This window comes from Eutrigla gurnardus, assembly GCF_963514095.1.
Source record: "Eutrigla gurnardus genome assembly, chromosome: 12".
Classification (NCBI taxonomy): domain Eukaryota; kingdom Metazoa; phylum Chordata; class Actinopteri; order Perciformes; family Triglidae; genus Eutrigla; species Eutrigla gurnardus.
Window position 1 is genome coordinate 14674837 of NC_139926.1, and position 17975 is coordinate 14692811.

Here is a 17975-nt window from a genome sequence, read left to right on the forward strand (position 1 = left end):
TCACAGGTTTTAATGGAGTAATAATGAAATATTCTTAAATATATGCACACAGTGACATTTTTAATGTATTTGAATAGTAACACATTACTTCTTTGTTGGCTCTTCACTCCAACACATTAATGACCATGAGGTTACATTGATAAATTGAAGACATTCAGCTGTAATTTTAGGGTGCTAGTATCCATGTCAGCGATGAAGGATTTTTAAAATGTTTTTTAAACAAAGTCCTAAATTTAGGGCATGAAGTGTAAATTTGACAAAAGTTATCATAATTAATCTTTGATAAATTGTTTGCAGCAAATCAAGTTTTTAGTTTGAAGTCTGACACATTTACATCAGCAGACACATCCCTGGAGATGCGTTGCCAGGCCTGTACGGCAACAACCTTCATTTCAAATCCAGTCCAACTGTAATCTCAAAGACTGCAGTACACACAAAAGACAATAAACTTGTTCATACTGGGTAATTTCCCTTTCGATTCATGGATTGAATAACCATCCTGCTGTCTTTCCTCCAGGAGCATCCAGTGGTCATCACCAAGTTCATCAGTGGTGCCAGGGAGGTCGAGGTGGATGCTGTTGCCAGAAGGGGCAAGGTGAGACGATACTCGCATGTTATTTCCAGCTATATGAGCTTTTGTCACTTATTGCCAGTGTTGCCATCCCATGTATGTGAAGAAGTCTTGCCAATGCATGCTATACAAAATGAGCCAGTCATATTATTATTTTTTGTCTGCAATAATTATTCAAAGCACCAGAAGATAAGTAAAAGGTTAGTGTGGTTTTATTTATGTTATGGCTTGTTAGGAGAGTATACATCTTCTACATAATGTAACACATTGTTGCACATTGTAGCAGCTTGGAAAACCATACTGTTATTCATATTGACACACGGTTTGACCGTATTTTCATTTATAACGGTATCATAGTTATTCATCTCTGTAGCCTCGCATTATTCAGTCCTCAGTTATTTTTCAGTTTAAATGGAGAGGTGGGACAGATATCGAGCTCAGTAGATGGATAAAGTGGAAGTAATCTCATTCATCTTCAGTGAAAAGACATTACAGCCCAGACAGATTGGATTGGGAGAATGGAATACATTAAAACCAAAATGCAGGAAAAGCAGTGATACTTAATATTTTTTCCGATATAGATTAGATCAGTTTAAGGAATATTAAAATAATTCTTGTTCAACAAACCATTTTCTTGTCTGATTGACATGCACCACAGATTTGTCATTTTCTTTGGCTTTATATTCACACTATTCCTTTGCCCTGTGTAGCCCTGGTATGCATGCACTATACACATACTACAATATTGTTCAACTTCATACTTTCAACTTGTTCAAATTATTCCATTTTTATTAAGAAATTCCAAAATAAAACACTCACGAAGATTTTAAAAAAATCAGAAAGTATTATCTATACCATATTATAATATAGTATATTATAATGTATACATAGTATGTGAAGAGTTTGACACTAGAAGATTGTTTTTATATGAATCTGTTGATGGGGGTTGAGTTTCGTCTCATGAGCAACAATCCACAGTTTACTCACATCTTTATGCATACATTGTGTTTCTCTTTTTCCGTGGCAAAAAAAAAGCATGTAGAGATATGTGATAAATAATAATAATAAATAAATACATGTAGGGAGGATACATAAAGAATTAATAGCAACATTTGATTTTAACATGACTCCTGAGACACATGGAACCACGCAGACTTATAATTCATGTCTGTTAATGTTTTACATGATCAGTCCCTTAACAGAAAGCTGGTTTTGTTGCTTTGGGGGATGGAGCCACCTAGGTACTTGTGCTGAATGCCACATCTGTTTTTCTATTGTTTAGGCTATGGGAGTCATTTCAAGGGTGTCAGTTGGAACGTGGGCAATCCAGTTGTATGGTAGATTTTCTCTCTCTACTTTTTCTGATTACAGCCACTTCTTTATCCTCAGTATCACATTAACAAGCTGTCCCTTCATTGAATACCAAACAGGCCTCATTATTCCTAGTCAGACTGAGTGTGTGTGTGTGTGTGGGAGAGTGGAAAAGTCAGAGATAATACGTATTAATTACAGGCTCTATCTGAAGAGTGCTAATGAATGCTGTGGTTAGCAGCAGTTTAAATGAGCTAATGACATGGCAGCTCATTTACAGACACACACACTGGGTTGCTTGGTGATACTAATCTCCTTTCCTGTGGGTGACATGTTGGAAGTTATTCTTTTGACACCGCGTATCCCTGTACATTTGTTCTTATGTAGTCAAGCATTAACAAACACAGACCCTTTGTCCCGAGCAGATTTTGAATCTGAAATTATTAATTTCCTTCGGATGCGCAACTCTGTACTCATGTCACTCAACCAGCTCACTATACTGACAGTGACACTGCACTTACGTATACTATTTTGCACTGTGACACACTGTGGGTATAAACACAGCAAGGCTGGAGCCCGTCTGCCTCCAAATCTTCAAAATTCTCATCAGATTACAGACCAAGGCTGTGAAAGTTGGGTTGCCTTGAGTAGGGATTTCTGTTGCTTATTATAGCTTTGATCCACATACAAATGTTTGAAGTGTTAAAAAAAAAAAATCACTGTGTGTCTGTCTCCAGGTTCTGGTCCATGCCATAACGGAGCATGTGGAAGATGCAGGGGTACACTCAGGAGATGCCACTCTTATGCTTCCAACCCAGACTATTAGCCAGGGGGCGCTAGAAAAGGTTGGTTGTGTCACCTTCAGCATTCACACTCAAACTATATCAATACTATCATTGTTTTACAATAGAAGTTCCATGAGAAACCAGCAGTTTCACTCGTATGCTGAGTGTTTTTCACCCACAATGTATGTCATACAAAAAAAAAATGCAAAAAAAATGTGTGTTTATGAAGATGTTAAGGGATGTTCATAAATATTGAATCTGTGCATCATTTTTCATTGCTCTCAGGTTAAGATTGCCACCCGGAAAATTGCGCAGGCATTTGAAATTTCGGGGCCCTTTAACACTCAGTTTCTGGTTAAAGGCAATGATGTCATGGTACGTAAAATTTCACAGGGTCTGACTAGATGATAAATTGGCATTTTCACACCTGGTTGCAGCAAATACAATTCACTCACAAATCACCTTGTGTTCAGAATTATGTGCAGAGGTGGATGGATTTTATGATCAATGCTGTTGCCTTCAGTTGACATTCCAGCGACAACACACATACAGAAAATGTGTGTGTATGCTCTGACCATTTGTAAAGTATGTAGTGCATTAGCCTTAATAGTACACCCACATGCAAATATTGGTATCTTTTTGCCTTTCTTTAAACGACTGTTTGTGTGCTCTTTTAGGTGATAGAGTGTAATCTGCGTGCATCGCGCTCTTTCCCTTTTGTATCAAAAACAATCGGCGTGGACTTCATCAATGTGGCAACCAAAGTGATGGTGGGAGAGCCTTTGGATGAGGACAGTCTGCCCTCGCTGGAGAAACCTATCATACCTGTAGACTACGTTGGCATCAAGGTGAGAAGGGAAAATGAAATAACCGAGCTCTGACCGGCATGACTGACTCTCTTCATCACAGAGCTTAAATGGATGTATGGATAATAGAATAGGATGATGATAGCGTTATACAGTAAGTGAGGACTTTTCTGACTCTTGGCTTGAACACAAGAATGCTTTACAATGGGTTGCCCCGGTGCAGGCATGGCTTCGATGTCGTCATACGTAAGATAAGATAATAATCACGATATACCTTTGTCACAGTTCAGTTTGAGGCTCTTGGTATCGGGACATTTAAATAGAATGGCCATCATTATTAGTTTTATGAGTAGTGTTATCCGTAACAGCTGTGCTTTACGATTATGAAGTCTGCTGTGGAAAGAGCCTGTTCTCTAGTGTAACTACACTGCTCAAAAAAAATTAATCATCATAACACTTAATCATCACATTTTAACACCAAGTCAGTTAAAACTATCCATTCATTTTGAAACACATGTGATTGTGAATTTCACCTGCTTTGGTGCAAATGTGACCATGTAAAAGTAACAACAGGTGCAGTGGTGGAGACAACCCCCAATAGAGACTGGTTGTGATGTGGTGGCCACACTCTCCTGGCTGATTCTTCTCTAGTTTTGTGTTCTGCCAGTGTTCCTGTCACTACTTGTAGCATGATGCTGTTCCTGCAGCCCAATCAGGTTCACAGGAAGTCCAGCTCCTCCATGATGACACATCCATACATGAGGTCACAAGGTTTGCTGTGTCTCCCAGCACAGTCTCAAGAGCATGGAGGAGAAACCAGGAGACCAGCCCGGGGCAGTGGGTCCTGGGTTCCTCCTGGTGTAGTTGGTCCTGGGTTCCTCCTGGTGTAGTTGGTCCTGGGTTGCTCCTTGTGTAGTTGGTCCTGGGTTCCTCCTGGTGCAGTGGGTCCTGGGTTCCTCCTGGTGCAGGACAATCCCCGGCCTCAGACTGTGTAAGCTGTTCCTGGATGATTAAGGCATTGATGCCATTGACTGGCCCTCACAATCCCCTGGCCTAAATTGAGCACCTATGGGGCATTATGTGTTGGTGCAAGAAGTTGTGATTCTGTTAATGATTTCTTTACCCCTGTAATTATTATTTGGTGATAATCATTGTATTTGTACTGGCACATAAAGAGGAATGTCATGCTTTTTTGGATGGCACTCTGACAGCAGCACTTCAACAAACTAATAACTAAATAACTTTGGGAAAACAAAGTCCTGTGTGTGTGAAAACTATTTAATTATCTGCAAAAAATATTTGTTATTTATACAGTCTAAAATGAATTACTGTGGCTTCAAGCACAGACATTTTCTTCTTATCCTTTGAATCTCTTAAATGCCTCAATAGGAAAAATAGTGTCCAAGCCGCACAGTGTACCGTGTAATGTAATGAATAGTAAAATGCCTAACCCATTGCCTGAACAAAAAACAAAGCGCTTTACAGTGTTGAATGACATTCAACCATTCATACACACATTCACACACCGACGGCAGAGTCAACCACACAGGGCGACAGCCAGCTCGTCAGGAGCAATTATGGTGAGGTGTCTTGCTCAGGGACGCCAGACACTCAGCTAGGAGGAGCCGGGGATCGAACCAGCAATCTTGCGGTTACCAGCCAACCCGCTCTACCTCCTGAGCTAATGCCCCCCGAGACTTAAAAAGACATGGGAAAATAACACGAAATCGCGCCAGAGCACTGGTTAAAGTTTTTAGCTTTAATGGCAACGAATATTGTATTAAATGCAATTCGTTTTCTTGTGAATATATTTTTTATTTTTTGTTATAGACAGAACGAAGCACATATGGAAAAAGCATTCATCACAGTCATGAATGTAGTGTGATTCAGTACAGAGTATAAAAAGAAAAAATATCTAAAAGGAAAACATTCAGGATTCAAGCAATTCATTTTAAAGGGTTTTAATTGGCCTATTAAGCTATAATGTTCTTGATACATACAAGTTTTATTTAATTCTTAAGACCTTCAGAGAGTTATTGGCTACAAACACAATAGAAAGTTTACTATAGTTTAATAACTACTTATTTTATAAAAAAAATGACTTTTCCTAATTACGATGTCTCTGAACTTCTCAGAGCCTGATGTATTAATAATGGTCGGGAAATTAGTACCTATGTTAAGAGGCCTACATGTATGATATCTTAATAGATACTGCAGGTTCCGCTCGTACTGTTTCCATTGGATCACATAACAAAGACGGCAATTACTGCTCCTCCATTCCTCTTCCTATGCATGATTGGGGGGGGGAGGGGGGTCTCTCTTACCGCCTGGGAGGCTTACTTCATAGATTGGGTGTATGAGAGTTTACGTGTCGCCAGCTGTTCCAAAGCTATTTTTTTCAAAGTAATTTCTCCCTCTAATTACAACAGAGCTGCTGTAACAATGGCTGTAGTTTGGAGCCAATCATGCAGGTATAATCCCCCACTCTTCCACACCACCTAAAGTTTTCAATTTCTAGTCTGCACAGTGGTGAGGAATATTAATCAGAGCTCTGAATACTCAAGCCACCAGGCATAAAAGACTTCCAGAATTTACTTGGAGTCCATGATACGGACTTCATACGCCCTGACTAATGTGGGCCTTCTTAGAAAATACGATACGTGACGATTATTTATTGAAGTAGTGCTAGTTTCTTTCTTGCTGTTTTACACATTATTGGTGCCTCAACATCAAGACCCCACTATAAACACACTGTGGTGTCTGAAACTATTATCCAGCCTGGGTAGCCTGAAGTGTGTGCCATCAAAACATACTCCCTAAGCCTCCATCCAAACTCTCCTCACTGTATCATCACATCACACAGTCATTGCTATCCAGAGAGACCATCTTCATTTATCTGTCTCATTCCCTTTCATCCTCCCTGTGTTGTCTCTTTTTCTCTCTCTGACAGTCCCTCATTTGAAGCCACGTTGTTTTCTTTTCATTAACAAGTCCCCATTGTGTAATTTCTCTCTCTACTATACACACAAACTCATAGGAACAATAACGCAGTGGTATTTATTATACTGAGAGGAAGAGGAAATTGAAAAAAAAAAAAACATTCAAGGAGGAGGAAGTGGATTTAGTGGTTTGGTGTCGGTCCCCAGTGCACACTTATTGGCTGAAGAAAAATAACTTCCAACTGTTGCATGTTTTTCCCAATGGCATGCAGGACATTATGGTGACTTCTGAGATAGACACGTTCTTGTGAACTGATGACTACATGCATGCATGCCAGAAACATCAAACAGGACTTATATTTCTGCAAAAAGCACTTCCAATTGGAAGATCGGTGGTTCGATTCCTGGCTCCTCCAGTCCGCATGCCTTGCATGAAGTAACCTTGGGCAAGATACTGAAGTCCATACTGCCCCCAAAGGCTGTGCCGTCGGCATGTGAATGTGTGTGAATGAGTTAAATTAGATTAGAGCCCGTTAGAGCCTGATGGGCAGGTTTTCACAGGTGCTGTGTGGTCGCAAGGTCTCAAGAGCATGGAGGAGATACCAGGAGACCAGCCCTTACACCAGGAGAGCTGAACAGGGCCTAGGCATCAACCTAGCACCAGGACCGGTATCTGCTCCTTTGTGCGAGGAGGAACAGGAGGAGCACTGCCAGAGCCCTACAAAATGACCTCAAACAGGCTACTGGTACATGTTTCTGACCAAACTATCATAAACAGATGAGGGTGACATGACGGCCTCTGGTCCTCTAGTGGGAACTGTGCTCACAGTCCAGCACCATGCAGCTCGATTGGCATTCCCCAGAGACGCCAGAATTGGCAGGTCTGCCAGGTTCACACTGAGCACATGTGACAGGCGTGAACAAGATGAGATGTCACACAGACCTCCATGCCTGTTAAATACCAGCATGAAATCCTCGGGCCCCTATAGGTTCTTCCCTGTGCAGCGGGCCCTGGGTTCCTCCCGGTGCACCGGGCCCCTAGGTTCCTCCCGGTGCACCGGGCCCCTAGGTTCCTCCCGGTGCAGCGGGCCCTGGGTTCCTCCCGGTGCAGCGGGACCTGGGTTATTCCTGGTGCGGGACAATGCTCGGCCTCATGTGGCTAGTGTGTTTAGGTAGTTCCTGGATGACGAATTTAGTTCCCAACCATTTCTACGTATGTAAATCAGTAAAGATCTTAAACTTGAGTAATTTGTTCATCAAGATCTGATGTGGGATTTAAATGTTCCCTCAATTTTTTTGGGCAGTGTGTTTAGTGAATGCATATCACCCTGTCAACATTGCAATACTTTTTAGTGTTCTTTCTGATCAGTGCACCTTATTTCCATATCTCATGTCATTTTCCAGCACACACTGCCCCCACAATTTTGTGCCACATAAAAATACACTGAGATGTGTGTGCTCTGACTTTTGGTAGCAATCTGCTCATATAGTTTTAGAAATGGAGCATAATGGGAGTCATTTGACGGAATAACTTCATTCCATCTCTAAATGGCTCACTACTGGACTTTATTGCTGTCCATCAATTTTGATCATTTATACTTTTGAGGTATCCTTTAAGGTTTTATCCTCTATTCAACCAAGCAACCAACTACTATCCAAGATGAACATCATATCCAGTAGCTATTAACACCTTGGAATCCACTGCAGAAATCCTAGCAACCAACTGGACATCTATAAACTTAACAGTAATAGTAACCGAGCAAAGTATATGTAATGTGAATGAACTTTAATTGTCACTCATTGTAAAGAACTAGGGGTGACCCTGAATTGTCAACTATTTCATCTAAGTAGCCTGATTCGACTGCCAATCTCATAGTCAAATCATTGGCAAAACACAGGATCATTCCATTCGGGCTATAGGTGGTGCTGAACGTCCTGTCCCGTTTTCAGAAAACGGAGCCTTTCCTAGTTGTTTGGTTAAAACATCAAAGTATCCATCATCCGTAAAAAAGGTGGGAATTATCATTCAAAAATATGTAAGCACAAATGTAGCTGTTAAATTCCATTCAGCTGCAAAGATTAAGACATTTCCACAGGTCCCATTTCCACCTCTAACGAGGCCCATAGTGTGCCACAATGTCGTGTGGAGATGTCTTACTTTATTCATTTCCTTCTCCACTGGAGCTAAGCTGGTACCCCAAGATAATATTGTTCATGTTGTGGAGCTTCACAATTCTACTGTCTCTCAGGAGTGGGCGGTCGGTGTGGTAAAGAGAGATGGGGGGGGAGTAGTGTTTGTGTGTTGGTCGGATGTTGCTCCAGAGCCTTGGTTATTGTGAGACATACCGCCGCAATTGGACGACAAACCATTATAACTGAGACCCCCGAGGTTTTCAGAATTCTGTTAATGAAGGCTTGTGTACGGTCTCCGGGCCATTTTAATCTTCACTGGTGTTAGTGATGCCTTTTTTCCTAACGATTCTTGTTTATGTTTCGCCTTCCTGCTTCATAGTCCAAAGTGTTTGCTTCAGATTTGGTTCTACACATTGGTACAGTGGTTAAAATGGGGAACCCCTTTTTATTGGTAGTACGTACAGATCCACTATTCTGGATTTACACAGAGACCCTACAAAATGCCTTTGCATCACTCGTATTCTCTGTATTTCACAATTTCTCCTTGTAGTTTCTTGTCTCTTTTATTGCACTGTTAAAGTTACCTCTCACCGTTATTCCCTCTCTGTATGTGTTTCTCTTCCTCGTTTTTTTAAAAACATACTGCAATTTTATCTACGCATACTTCTCCCTCTTCCTCTGACTCTTTGAACAAAGCCACGATAAGTGATGCTGGTTCCCTGTCTGCATTCACTTCTCCTCGTCCCATTAGTATGCTAACATTACATTCAGCTGATTAGATAGCCCACTTCAAGGATGAATTCCCCCCTAGTGGCCTGTGTGTGAGTGTGAGTGTGTGTGTGTCACCTCTCTCTCTCTCTCGCTCGCTCTCTTTTTAAGGTAATGGGGGTTGTCCACTTTTAAATAGGGAATAAGAATGGCTCCCCACATGGTGCCCCCACTATTCTTAATGTGTTTGTAATACAATAATGAGAAGTTACGGTCTTCTGCTCTCATTTCAACAATTTAATTCCAATCAATCTCTGCTACCATCTCCTTCTTTTAAAAATATAATTCCTTAATGTTTATAATATAATAATTTCATGTTACTCTCTTCCCAATTCTCTTCTTTTCATCGTTTTTCACTACATTACATTTCTTTTTCCTGTCTAAACATTAATTCTGTTTGTCCCCTCCTTTTATTCCATCTCCTCTGCCTTCCACTCTCATTTTATTCGTTCTCCTTTTATGTTTTGCTGTCTTCTCTTCCTGTCCTCTCTATCTTATTTCCTCCTCTCTCATCTTCTCCACACTCCCTCTCATCTTCTGGTTCTCCCTGCTGTTGCTCTATCACTCGGGACACTTTCCTTCTTCTCAGTGTTGACAGTGGAGACAGTATGTCTAACAGGCTGTTTGAGAACTCAGATTGTTCCTTTTAGTCTGTCTTCACCAGCAGTTGTAGCACTAACCTCATTTGTTACCAGGCCTCTCTCTTTTCTGCATCCTTAATATTTCCCAAAAGACAAATTTGAATAATGATTAGTATTTGGGGAAAATATTGTTACTTTGTATGAGATTTTATTAACCATTAAACAGATAGAAGCTCATGAGGCACCTGTCACCGGCTCACCTGCTACCTATGAAGGGAATGCTAGCTTTGTTTCACCTATAGGTGGCAGCAGTGTCCTGAACTCCCAATGGAGTGATGTCATTTATATGGGAAAAATAAATCTTTATTGATTGCCATTTTGTTTTGTATTTTTAAAATTTGTGATGGAGGTTCAATAATGATTGATCACATTACCATTCAAAGGCATTAAACACATGGCTCCCCTGCTCCCTTATTTCACCACCAGGCACCCATGTTCTCCTGGCCACGGCTGACCGATGCAGACCCAGTGCTTCGCTGTGAGATGGCCTCCACTGGAGAAGTAAGACCCTCGGAGACATACCCAATATGTCTCTTTTTCCCCCTCTGATCTAATTTTCAGATTTAGTGTTAACAGTTACTCTCATGCACATCTATTTGTCTGGTTTATTGCAGGTAGCTTGTTTTGGACCAAACATTTATTCAGCCTTCCTGAAGGCTATGCTCTCCACGGGCTTTAAGCTGCCACAGAAAGGCATCCTGATTGGGATTCAGGTAAGACTATAGCCATCTGGAAGTCTACTTACATCCTGTTTGTGTTTCCTTTTGGTGCCTCCTGCCCACAAGGCAAGGTGCCTTCTGAACAGGTGGCAGAAATCTTTTAGGCTATCGGCCTTTTACAATGCCAATCTGGCACCCCTGAATCACACCTCAAGTCATGTGACTCTACCAACTCATGTGACTTAAGCACAACAGCACTCAAGTGACACTGTGTAAATGACCCAGAGCGTTTTGAAATGTCTAGCTGTTAGCAGAACTGGAGATGAGTGGATAAGATCAGTGACATGATTCTGTTGCACCCAAATGAATAAGCAGAAACCAAACAGAAAACTCAGTAAGAATCCAATATTTAATAACAATAACAATAATAACTCTAAAATAGCCCACAGTGAAGAGACATATCTGCCAAAACTAGTTAAGTACTTATAATTGTTTATCCGATCAACCAAGTGTTGAAAGCTTTGAATAAACATCGCCGGATGGAACTCTCACACCTTTCCAAAACAGCAGGAAAGAACCAAATGTAACCCTGAGAACTTTTCTTTTTTAATGACACCATGTAACATAAGTTTTGGTAATTAAGTCTTTCTGCCACCCTAGGTTTGGGAGTTTGACTAATGTAGCGTTAACAAATCACTCCCTATGCTAGCTGTATAATTGGTGCTCTTGGGGAACAGGTCCACTACAAGGCGAGAACCTGAGGTCATTTACTGTACAAAAAGACAAAAACACTTCAGGCTGATAGATCTGGAACACACAGCAGCACTGATGTGAGTTACCACCAGTACTTTTGTTTGTTGTGGAGGATAAAAGAAATGTCTTTATTTGATACAATTTGCAATTTTTTGGAGAAAAAGGCAGCGGCCTCTAGCTTGAGAGTGGTTGATTTCACAGTTTCACACAGTTGGTATTGAAATGTTGTATAGGGACTCACTTGTACTGTTGCCATGGTCCAGTGTACATGATGTAGGCATTTTATCAATATTCTGCTGACAATGTGCAAATTTGACTAATGAGTTACCACCCGTGCATTATATTATTGTTGGAAACGCATAGAAACATTCTACATTGGCAATGTTTAATTTATCCTTACAAATTCAAAACTGTTGGTCCATCTCTCCTTATAAGTTACCATCTTTCTGTGTTCCAGTCATAGCTAAGCAACCGTTTCTAGACTTGCCTATCAAGCATTGGTGTCTTCAACATTTCAAAGTGTGTGCAAGCCATACTGGCACGTTATTTTCAATCCAAAGTTAGGGTCTTTTCTTGTTGCCTTTCATTTTTCCTCTCAAGCCAAAACATGGTAACAAAAATTCAAGGGATCTGCTCTAAGTAAGCGGCTAAGCTGACTACCTCAGAAGCTAACAGAACATTGGCTAACATCATTTTTATGCAGGGTTACAGATTATACTAGAAAAACCTCCACTCGGTTCATTTTCAGACGGGCTGGAAACAATAAAAAGTCAGCTTTAAAAATGAGCTTGACCCACCAAATTAAGGTCTATTTGATGTCATATTGTTTTCATATTTGAAACTGTATATTTTTGAAATTGCAGCAAAGTTTATATCTGTTTGTGCATGCCTTTTCCAGTGTCATTTGCTGTTAAGACACAAGAAAATCATCGTTAAGAACATTACAGCTGCCAATTTTTCGGATGCCTTCAATGTGTGTGACGTGAAAGAGGGCATGCATAGTGACAAACTCACAGAGAATTATTGGCTGACTCTGCAGAATATTGGATTCGTTAGGTAACCAGACTGGAAATGATGCTACTGGTGTAAATAAGCAGCATCCACCTTGGAAAATAGTCCCGATTGTCTAATTCTTACTATTTGCCTCTGTCATTTTAATAACCCTGCCCTTTTTGTACCAGTACAGTGGCCGTGTGTCCAAATTGATGACCAAATTAGAAACCTGTATGGCTTATACGACTTGGTAAAGTAGACTTGGAATAAACAAAGAATATCAAAGCATATCACAGTGTGTTTTGGGAGACAGTAGTCATTTTAGCAAGCATATTGTTTACTCAGCTAAAGGGCACCCAGTTTGAGCATAATCAGTTGCAAATTAGTGGCAAAAACTCACAAAGGAGTGTTCAGCACTTTCAGTGTGGGCCATTTGAAGCTGATGTCTAATATAAATGTAGTACATCGTGTTTTTCATATTCTTCCTTTACATCCTCTGTTGTTTTCTAGTAACAAATATAATATATTTTTTTTACAAAATGTGTCAAATTACCACATTTTGAAACTTGACACTCTAAGAAATCCTAACCCAGCATTCTGGAAAGCAAAGCTGCGGTAAATCTCCAAAGCTCCTCAGTGGCCCCGTAAAAGACTGCACTGGAGTTAACCACACTGAAAATCAGAGACAGCCTGAGACATCACTTTTCACCAGGTGCTCCCCATCAAATCAGACAGGTTGACTGGAAAAAAAGCAAGGCCGATTTGGAGAAACTGCCTTAGTTCAGTTGTGCATAACCGAGAAGATGTGGAAGTCTAAATTCAGCTCTGAGATTTCTATCAAATTCATAATTAGGGATTTGACGATATCTATCTCTGCACAAGTTTGACTATACACAGGTTTCCAAAGCAAGGCGATTGCTGTTGTCAGTAGTATCAACTATGAACTAATAGAGTGGTATTTAGAGGAAGTGCAGCTGAAGTTGGAAATTATTCAGCCTGAGTTATAACACAGTTGTTGTTTGTTGTCACAGTAAACAGATCTACCGTCAATGAGGGGTTTTTTTTCCGGCTAATTGTGACAGAAAGACAGACGGCAAAACCTTCCCAGCAGAGTGAGAGACAGTCCAATGTTAAAAAAAAAATAAAAAAAATCTTCTCCCTAGCACTCCCCATGGCTTATACTCTCTCTTTGCCCGGACTGTGGCTGCAATATTTTGTTACATCAGCTGTAACAAGAAAAAGAGAAAAAACGGATTTGTCTACTGATTTGAAACAGGGACCAAGAGATGAAGGGACATTTAAAACTCTTTTGTTTCAAAGATTAACTGTACACGATATGTTCTAAATCAAAATGAAAACATGTTTTCTCTCTATTGCTAATGCTGAATTTAGGTTCTTCCTTTCCCTCCTTTCATTTCAGCATTCGTTCAGACCCAATTTCTTGGCTACAGCCCACCAGCTGAAAGAGGAAGGATTCAAGGTGACTATGGAAATCTTTTGATTTTAAACACTAGCTGGTGGATTTTCCTGCTTCTTATGCTTCTGCCCTTATCAAAAAATAACCAAAACATTTAAAAAAGACTTACCCCAGTCCTTTCAGTCTTGTTAATGACATTCTTTTTATGTTGTTGCCTTGTTTCTGTCCTCTAGCTCTATGCTACTGAAGCCACTTCTGCCTGGCTGTGTGCCAATGATGTGACTGCCACACCAGTTGCCTGGCCCTCTGATAAGGGAGGAGACACCAGTTTGCCCAGTATTAAGAGGTGAGGAAATATTCAACAGTAAATTGATGTATTAATTCTTTTGACACATTCAAGGAATCATGGAAAACAAAGCCGACTAATGTGAAACTTTGTGCCAAAAATGCCTAGCTAAGGCTTGCTTATGGTTTCCTGAGGCAATGCTTATGCAATACATTCACATATATTCAAAATCAGGATATCTAATATCTAATCCGATACTGCCTTAATATCTTAGGGCATAGCCCCCTCGTTATCTCTTTAATACGCTGACAAAATCAGAAAAGATGTAGCAGACTGCAAAGTCCTGAGTCACTGTAGAATAGAATTAGGGTTTGAATAAGAAGGATGAGCAATGTCAAGTCAAGTTTAGGGAAATGAAAAAAAAAAAAAAGCAGCTGAAGCATGTTGGTTTTCAGTTTCCCATGGCCAACATTAAAGCAGAAATATGTATTTCTTCCAAGGATTGTTTGGTTGTCAAAAGTACAGCCTTTTTCAAATTTTCTAGCATAATTGTAGCAGGTAATGATTTCACAAACGTCATGATCATGCTACCATGAAGCCATCTGGACTATATATGTTTGGAAATGAGCTGGGCAAGAAGAGGATGTAAAGGGAAGTTAATAGGCCGAGACCAAAAAAACACAGCGCACGCACACACACACACACACACACACACACACACACACACACACACACACACACACACACACACACACACACACACACACACACACACACAAAGGCTGACTGGCAGGCATCAGCTGTGCGAGGTGGCATAGAGGCCAGCTCTTCATAGAGAGGAACATGACCTTTGTTGTTACTGTTGTCTGTCCTCCATACTTTCTTTTAGAATTCAGCTCTAATTCAATGCTGTCTGTCACAGGCCTTCACAAAAAAATCAACACAGCCAGGTGTGTGTGCGTGTGTGTGTGTGTGTGTGTGTGTGTGTGTGTGTGTGTGTGTGAGAGAGATGCTATAAGTATGAATTCAAACAATAGTGTAATTACTTGATTTTGGTAACTCATTTGGAAAACATCCTACATACAACCTTTCTAATAAACCATCCCTCCATCATCTACCGCTTATCCTGTATTCAGGGTCGCGGGGGGGTGAAGGCACCCTGGACATGTCGTCAGTCCATCGCGGGGCCGACATGTAGAGACAGACAACTGTTCACACTCACATTCACACCTACGGGACATTTAGAGTCCTCAATGAACCTATCCCCATCCTGCATGTCTTTGGACTGTGGGAGGAAGCCGGAGAACCCGGAGAGAACCCACGCTTACACGGGGAGAACATGCAAACTCCACACAGAAGGAACCCGGGACCCTCTCGCTGTGAGGTGACAGTGCTACCCACTACACCACCGTGCAGCCCCTTTCTAATCAACGTTTTTAATTTCATGACTAGCCTATTTAAGAGAAATGATCTGCTCATGCTTTATTTGTTAATTATTCACCACTAGGGGGCAGAAAAGCTCTAATCAGAGCCTTTCTATACTTCATATAAGTTCATAGAGCAAGTGTGTTAGGAAAGGACTGCTTTTGACATCCAGCTGGTCCAACCCATGTGCTTGCTACATGTTTAGATGATTTCTGTCTTCAATCTAGTTGTCTTTTGCTCACTGTCATTTTGTGCTGGGCAGGTCGTGTAAAGTTCAATTCAGTCCGTCTCAGCTAGTTTGCTGGAAGCAGTTACCAGTTTTAAATAAGGGGCTCAGTGAAAGCCATTGGGGCACATTTGTGTGGACTGCTGGACTAAATCAATGTGCTGGAAGCGGGCAAGAGCTGCAAAGCCCTGCCGAGTTGGGGATTCATTCCTAATGGGATAAACAATAACAAATGACTCTAATTACAGGGAAACCGTTTGATTCAGCTATATTATCACAACTCTGACACTGCTTGTTTTTATAGACTGGTCAGTGAGGGCCATATTGACCTGGTGGTCAACTTACCCAATAACAACACTCGCCACCTGAAGGATAACTTCCTCATCCGCAGAATGGCCGTCGACCACAGCGTTCCCCTCATCACCAATTATCAGGTCAGTACATGTCACACTACCAGTGACTTGGTAATCTCGCTTGTGGGTTTCAGTTTAATACTTTCATGCCCCCACGCCGAGGCTTGAGGCATTATGACTTCGGGTTGTCCGTCCATATGTCCACGACGTTCTCATGAACACGATATCTCAGGAAAATCTGGTGGGAATTTCTGTAAAATTGACACAAATGTCCACTTAGACTTAAGGATGAGTCGGTTACATTTTGGTGGTCAAAGGTCAAGGTCATTGTGACCTCAAATCTGTCCCATTCTTGTGAAACGATTAGGAAAGCCTTGAGGGAATTTCTTAAAATTTGGCACATTTGGATTTAAGCAGGAACAGATTCGATTTGGTGATAAAAGGCCAAAGGTCATGGTCACATCCTAACAAAACATTTTTGACCATACCTTAAAGCTGTAGTCTACGATTTTTCACTTAAGCCAAAATTTAGCCAATAGTAGCCATGCAGTCTATGTAAGAAGCCGTGCAATGCCGTCGCATCGCGGCGAGTTTCGAGAGATGGCGCCGCCGCCCACAAGCTCTCAAATCTTTTAAACTGACCGTTGTCGATCTAAAATAAAGACAGATTCAGCAACTACATAGCTTATTTCTCACCTAAAATGTTTTCAGAAACACATTTCGGTGAACTATTTAAAATAAGAGGGAGGTGGGAGGCTGCGAGGGGAGAACGACACAAGTTCGGAGGGGGGGGGGTGCTTTTTTCAAACCTTTCAAATCGCAGACTACAGCTTTAGGAATTCATACGCTAATTATGACGATCTCATACAAACGTGTATACGATAAAATGATGAAGTGATGACATTTCGGACAGGCATGGATGTAAGCTACAACTTGACTTGTTGACGGAGACACTAATTCCAGTTTCTGTGTGTGCTTAGGTGGTGAAGCTGTTTGCAAAGGCGATCCGCCACGCAGGTCAGCTTGACACAACAAGCCTCTTCCACTACCGGGAGAAAGAAAAGCAACGAAGGGAGGCTAGCCAGCAGGGTTAAAGCTTCCTTCCATTCCCTATCTTCAAATGCTATCCTACCATCGTGACCAATTTGGTACTACTTTTTAATAAGACATGTAAAGGGGTTTATAGGTTGTAACTCATGGTTGTTATTAGATGTCAGTAAATCAATGTATTAATGCTCTACAGATCAGTTTTACACCATTTATATATACACCAGTGTGTCATATGCGTTTTACTTTGGTTCCATCATCACGTGTCACTTCTGACTGCTAAATCCCAAGATGGCGACGACCCAAATGCCAAACTCGGGGCTTCACAAAACAATGGGTGAAATCTCGGTGACTAAGTCCTCTGCCTACATACAGAAAACTCTTTTTGATGTTTATCCTCCAGCGGGACACATGCTTGTTAAGTGAATAAATAAGAAATGTTTCTTACAGTAATTTAAGTTTGGAATTATAAATATTAATAAGCTGTTAAAAAATGTATTGTGGACGAGATGCTCTGCAGATCTCTCCCAGAGGGTCGGAGGTCAAACGGACCATGACCTCCTGAACAACTAAAAAGGCAAAGTGCAGAGTATTGAAAAAGTTAACATAACATACAACTTATAAATTACATTTGTAATGGCTGTTTTGTTGGTGTGTAAGTGTTTAATCAGTAGTTTATGTTCATTGTTTTTAAGTATTTTCAAGTATTTTTATTTTGGGAGTGTAAATGTGACGCACTGACATTGTTCCAACTTCCTCACTCACCCTGTGGGCTCATTTTAATAGATGTGATTTGGGCAGAGGCCAGTTTTATTTGGTCATTTGGTCTCATACATTTTGTTTTAAACTTGAAATATATTAT

At 40.8% G+C, this 17975-nt stretch overlaps 1 protein-coding gene across 1 annotated transcript in view; it reads left to right on the forward strand.

Annotated features, from left to right (window-relative positions):
• Positions 1–17718, forward strand: part of cps1 (carbamoyl-phosphate synthase 1, mitochondrial) — a 43570-nt gene extending 25852 nt beyond the window's left edge. The window contains exons 29-38 of the mRNA XM_084023778.1: positions 518–595; positions 2620–2727; positions 2953–3042; positions 3345–3515; positions 10381–10455; positions 10569–10667; positions 13780–13839; positions 14010–14122; positions 16018–16147; positions 17047–17718. Coding sequence (XP_083879904.1) covers positions 518–595; positions 2620–2727; positions 2953–3042; positions 3345–3515; positions 10381–10455; positions 10569–10667; positions 13780–13839; positions 14010–14122; positions 16018–16147; positions 17047–17160 — 1038 coding nt within the window. The 3' untranslated portion in view covers positions 17161–17718. The remainder of the gene's footprint in view (positions 1–517; positions 596–2619; positions 2728–2952; positions 3043–3344; positions 3516–10380; positions 10456–10568; positions 10668–13779; positions 13840–14009; positions 14123–16017; positions 16148–17046) is intronic.
• The last annotated feature ends 257 nt before the right edge of the window (positions 17719–17975 follow it).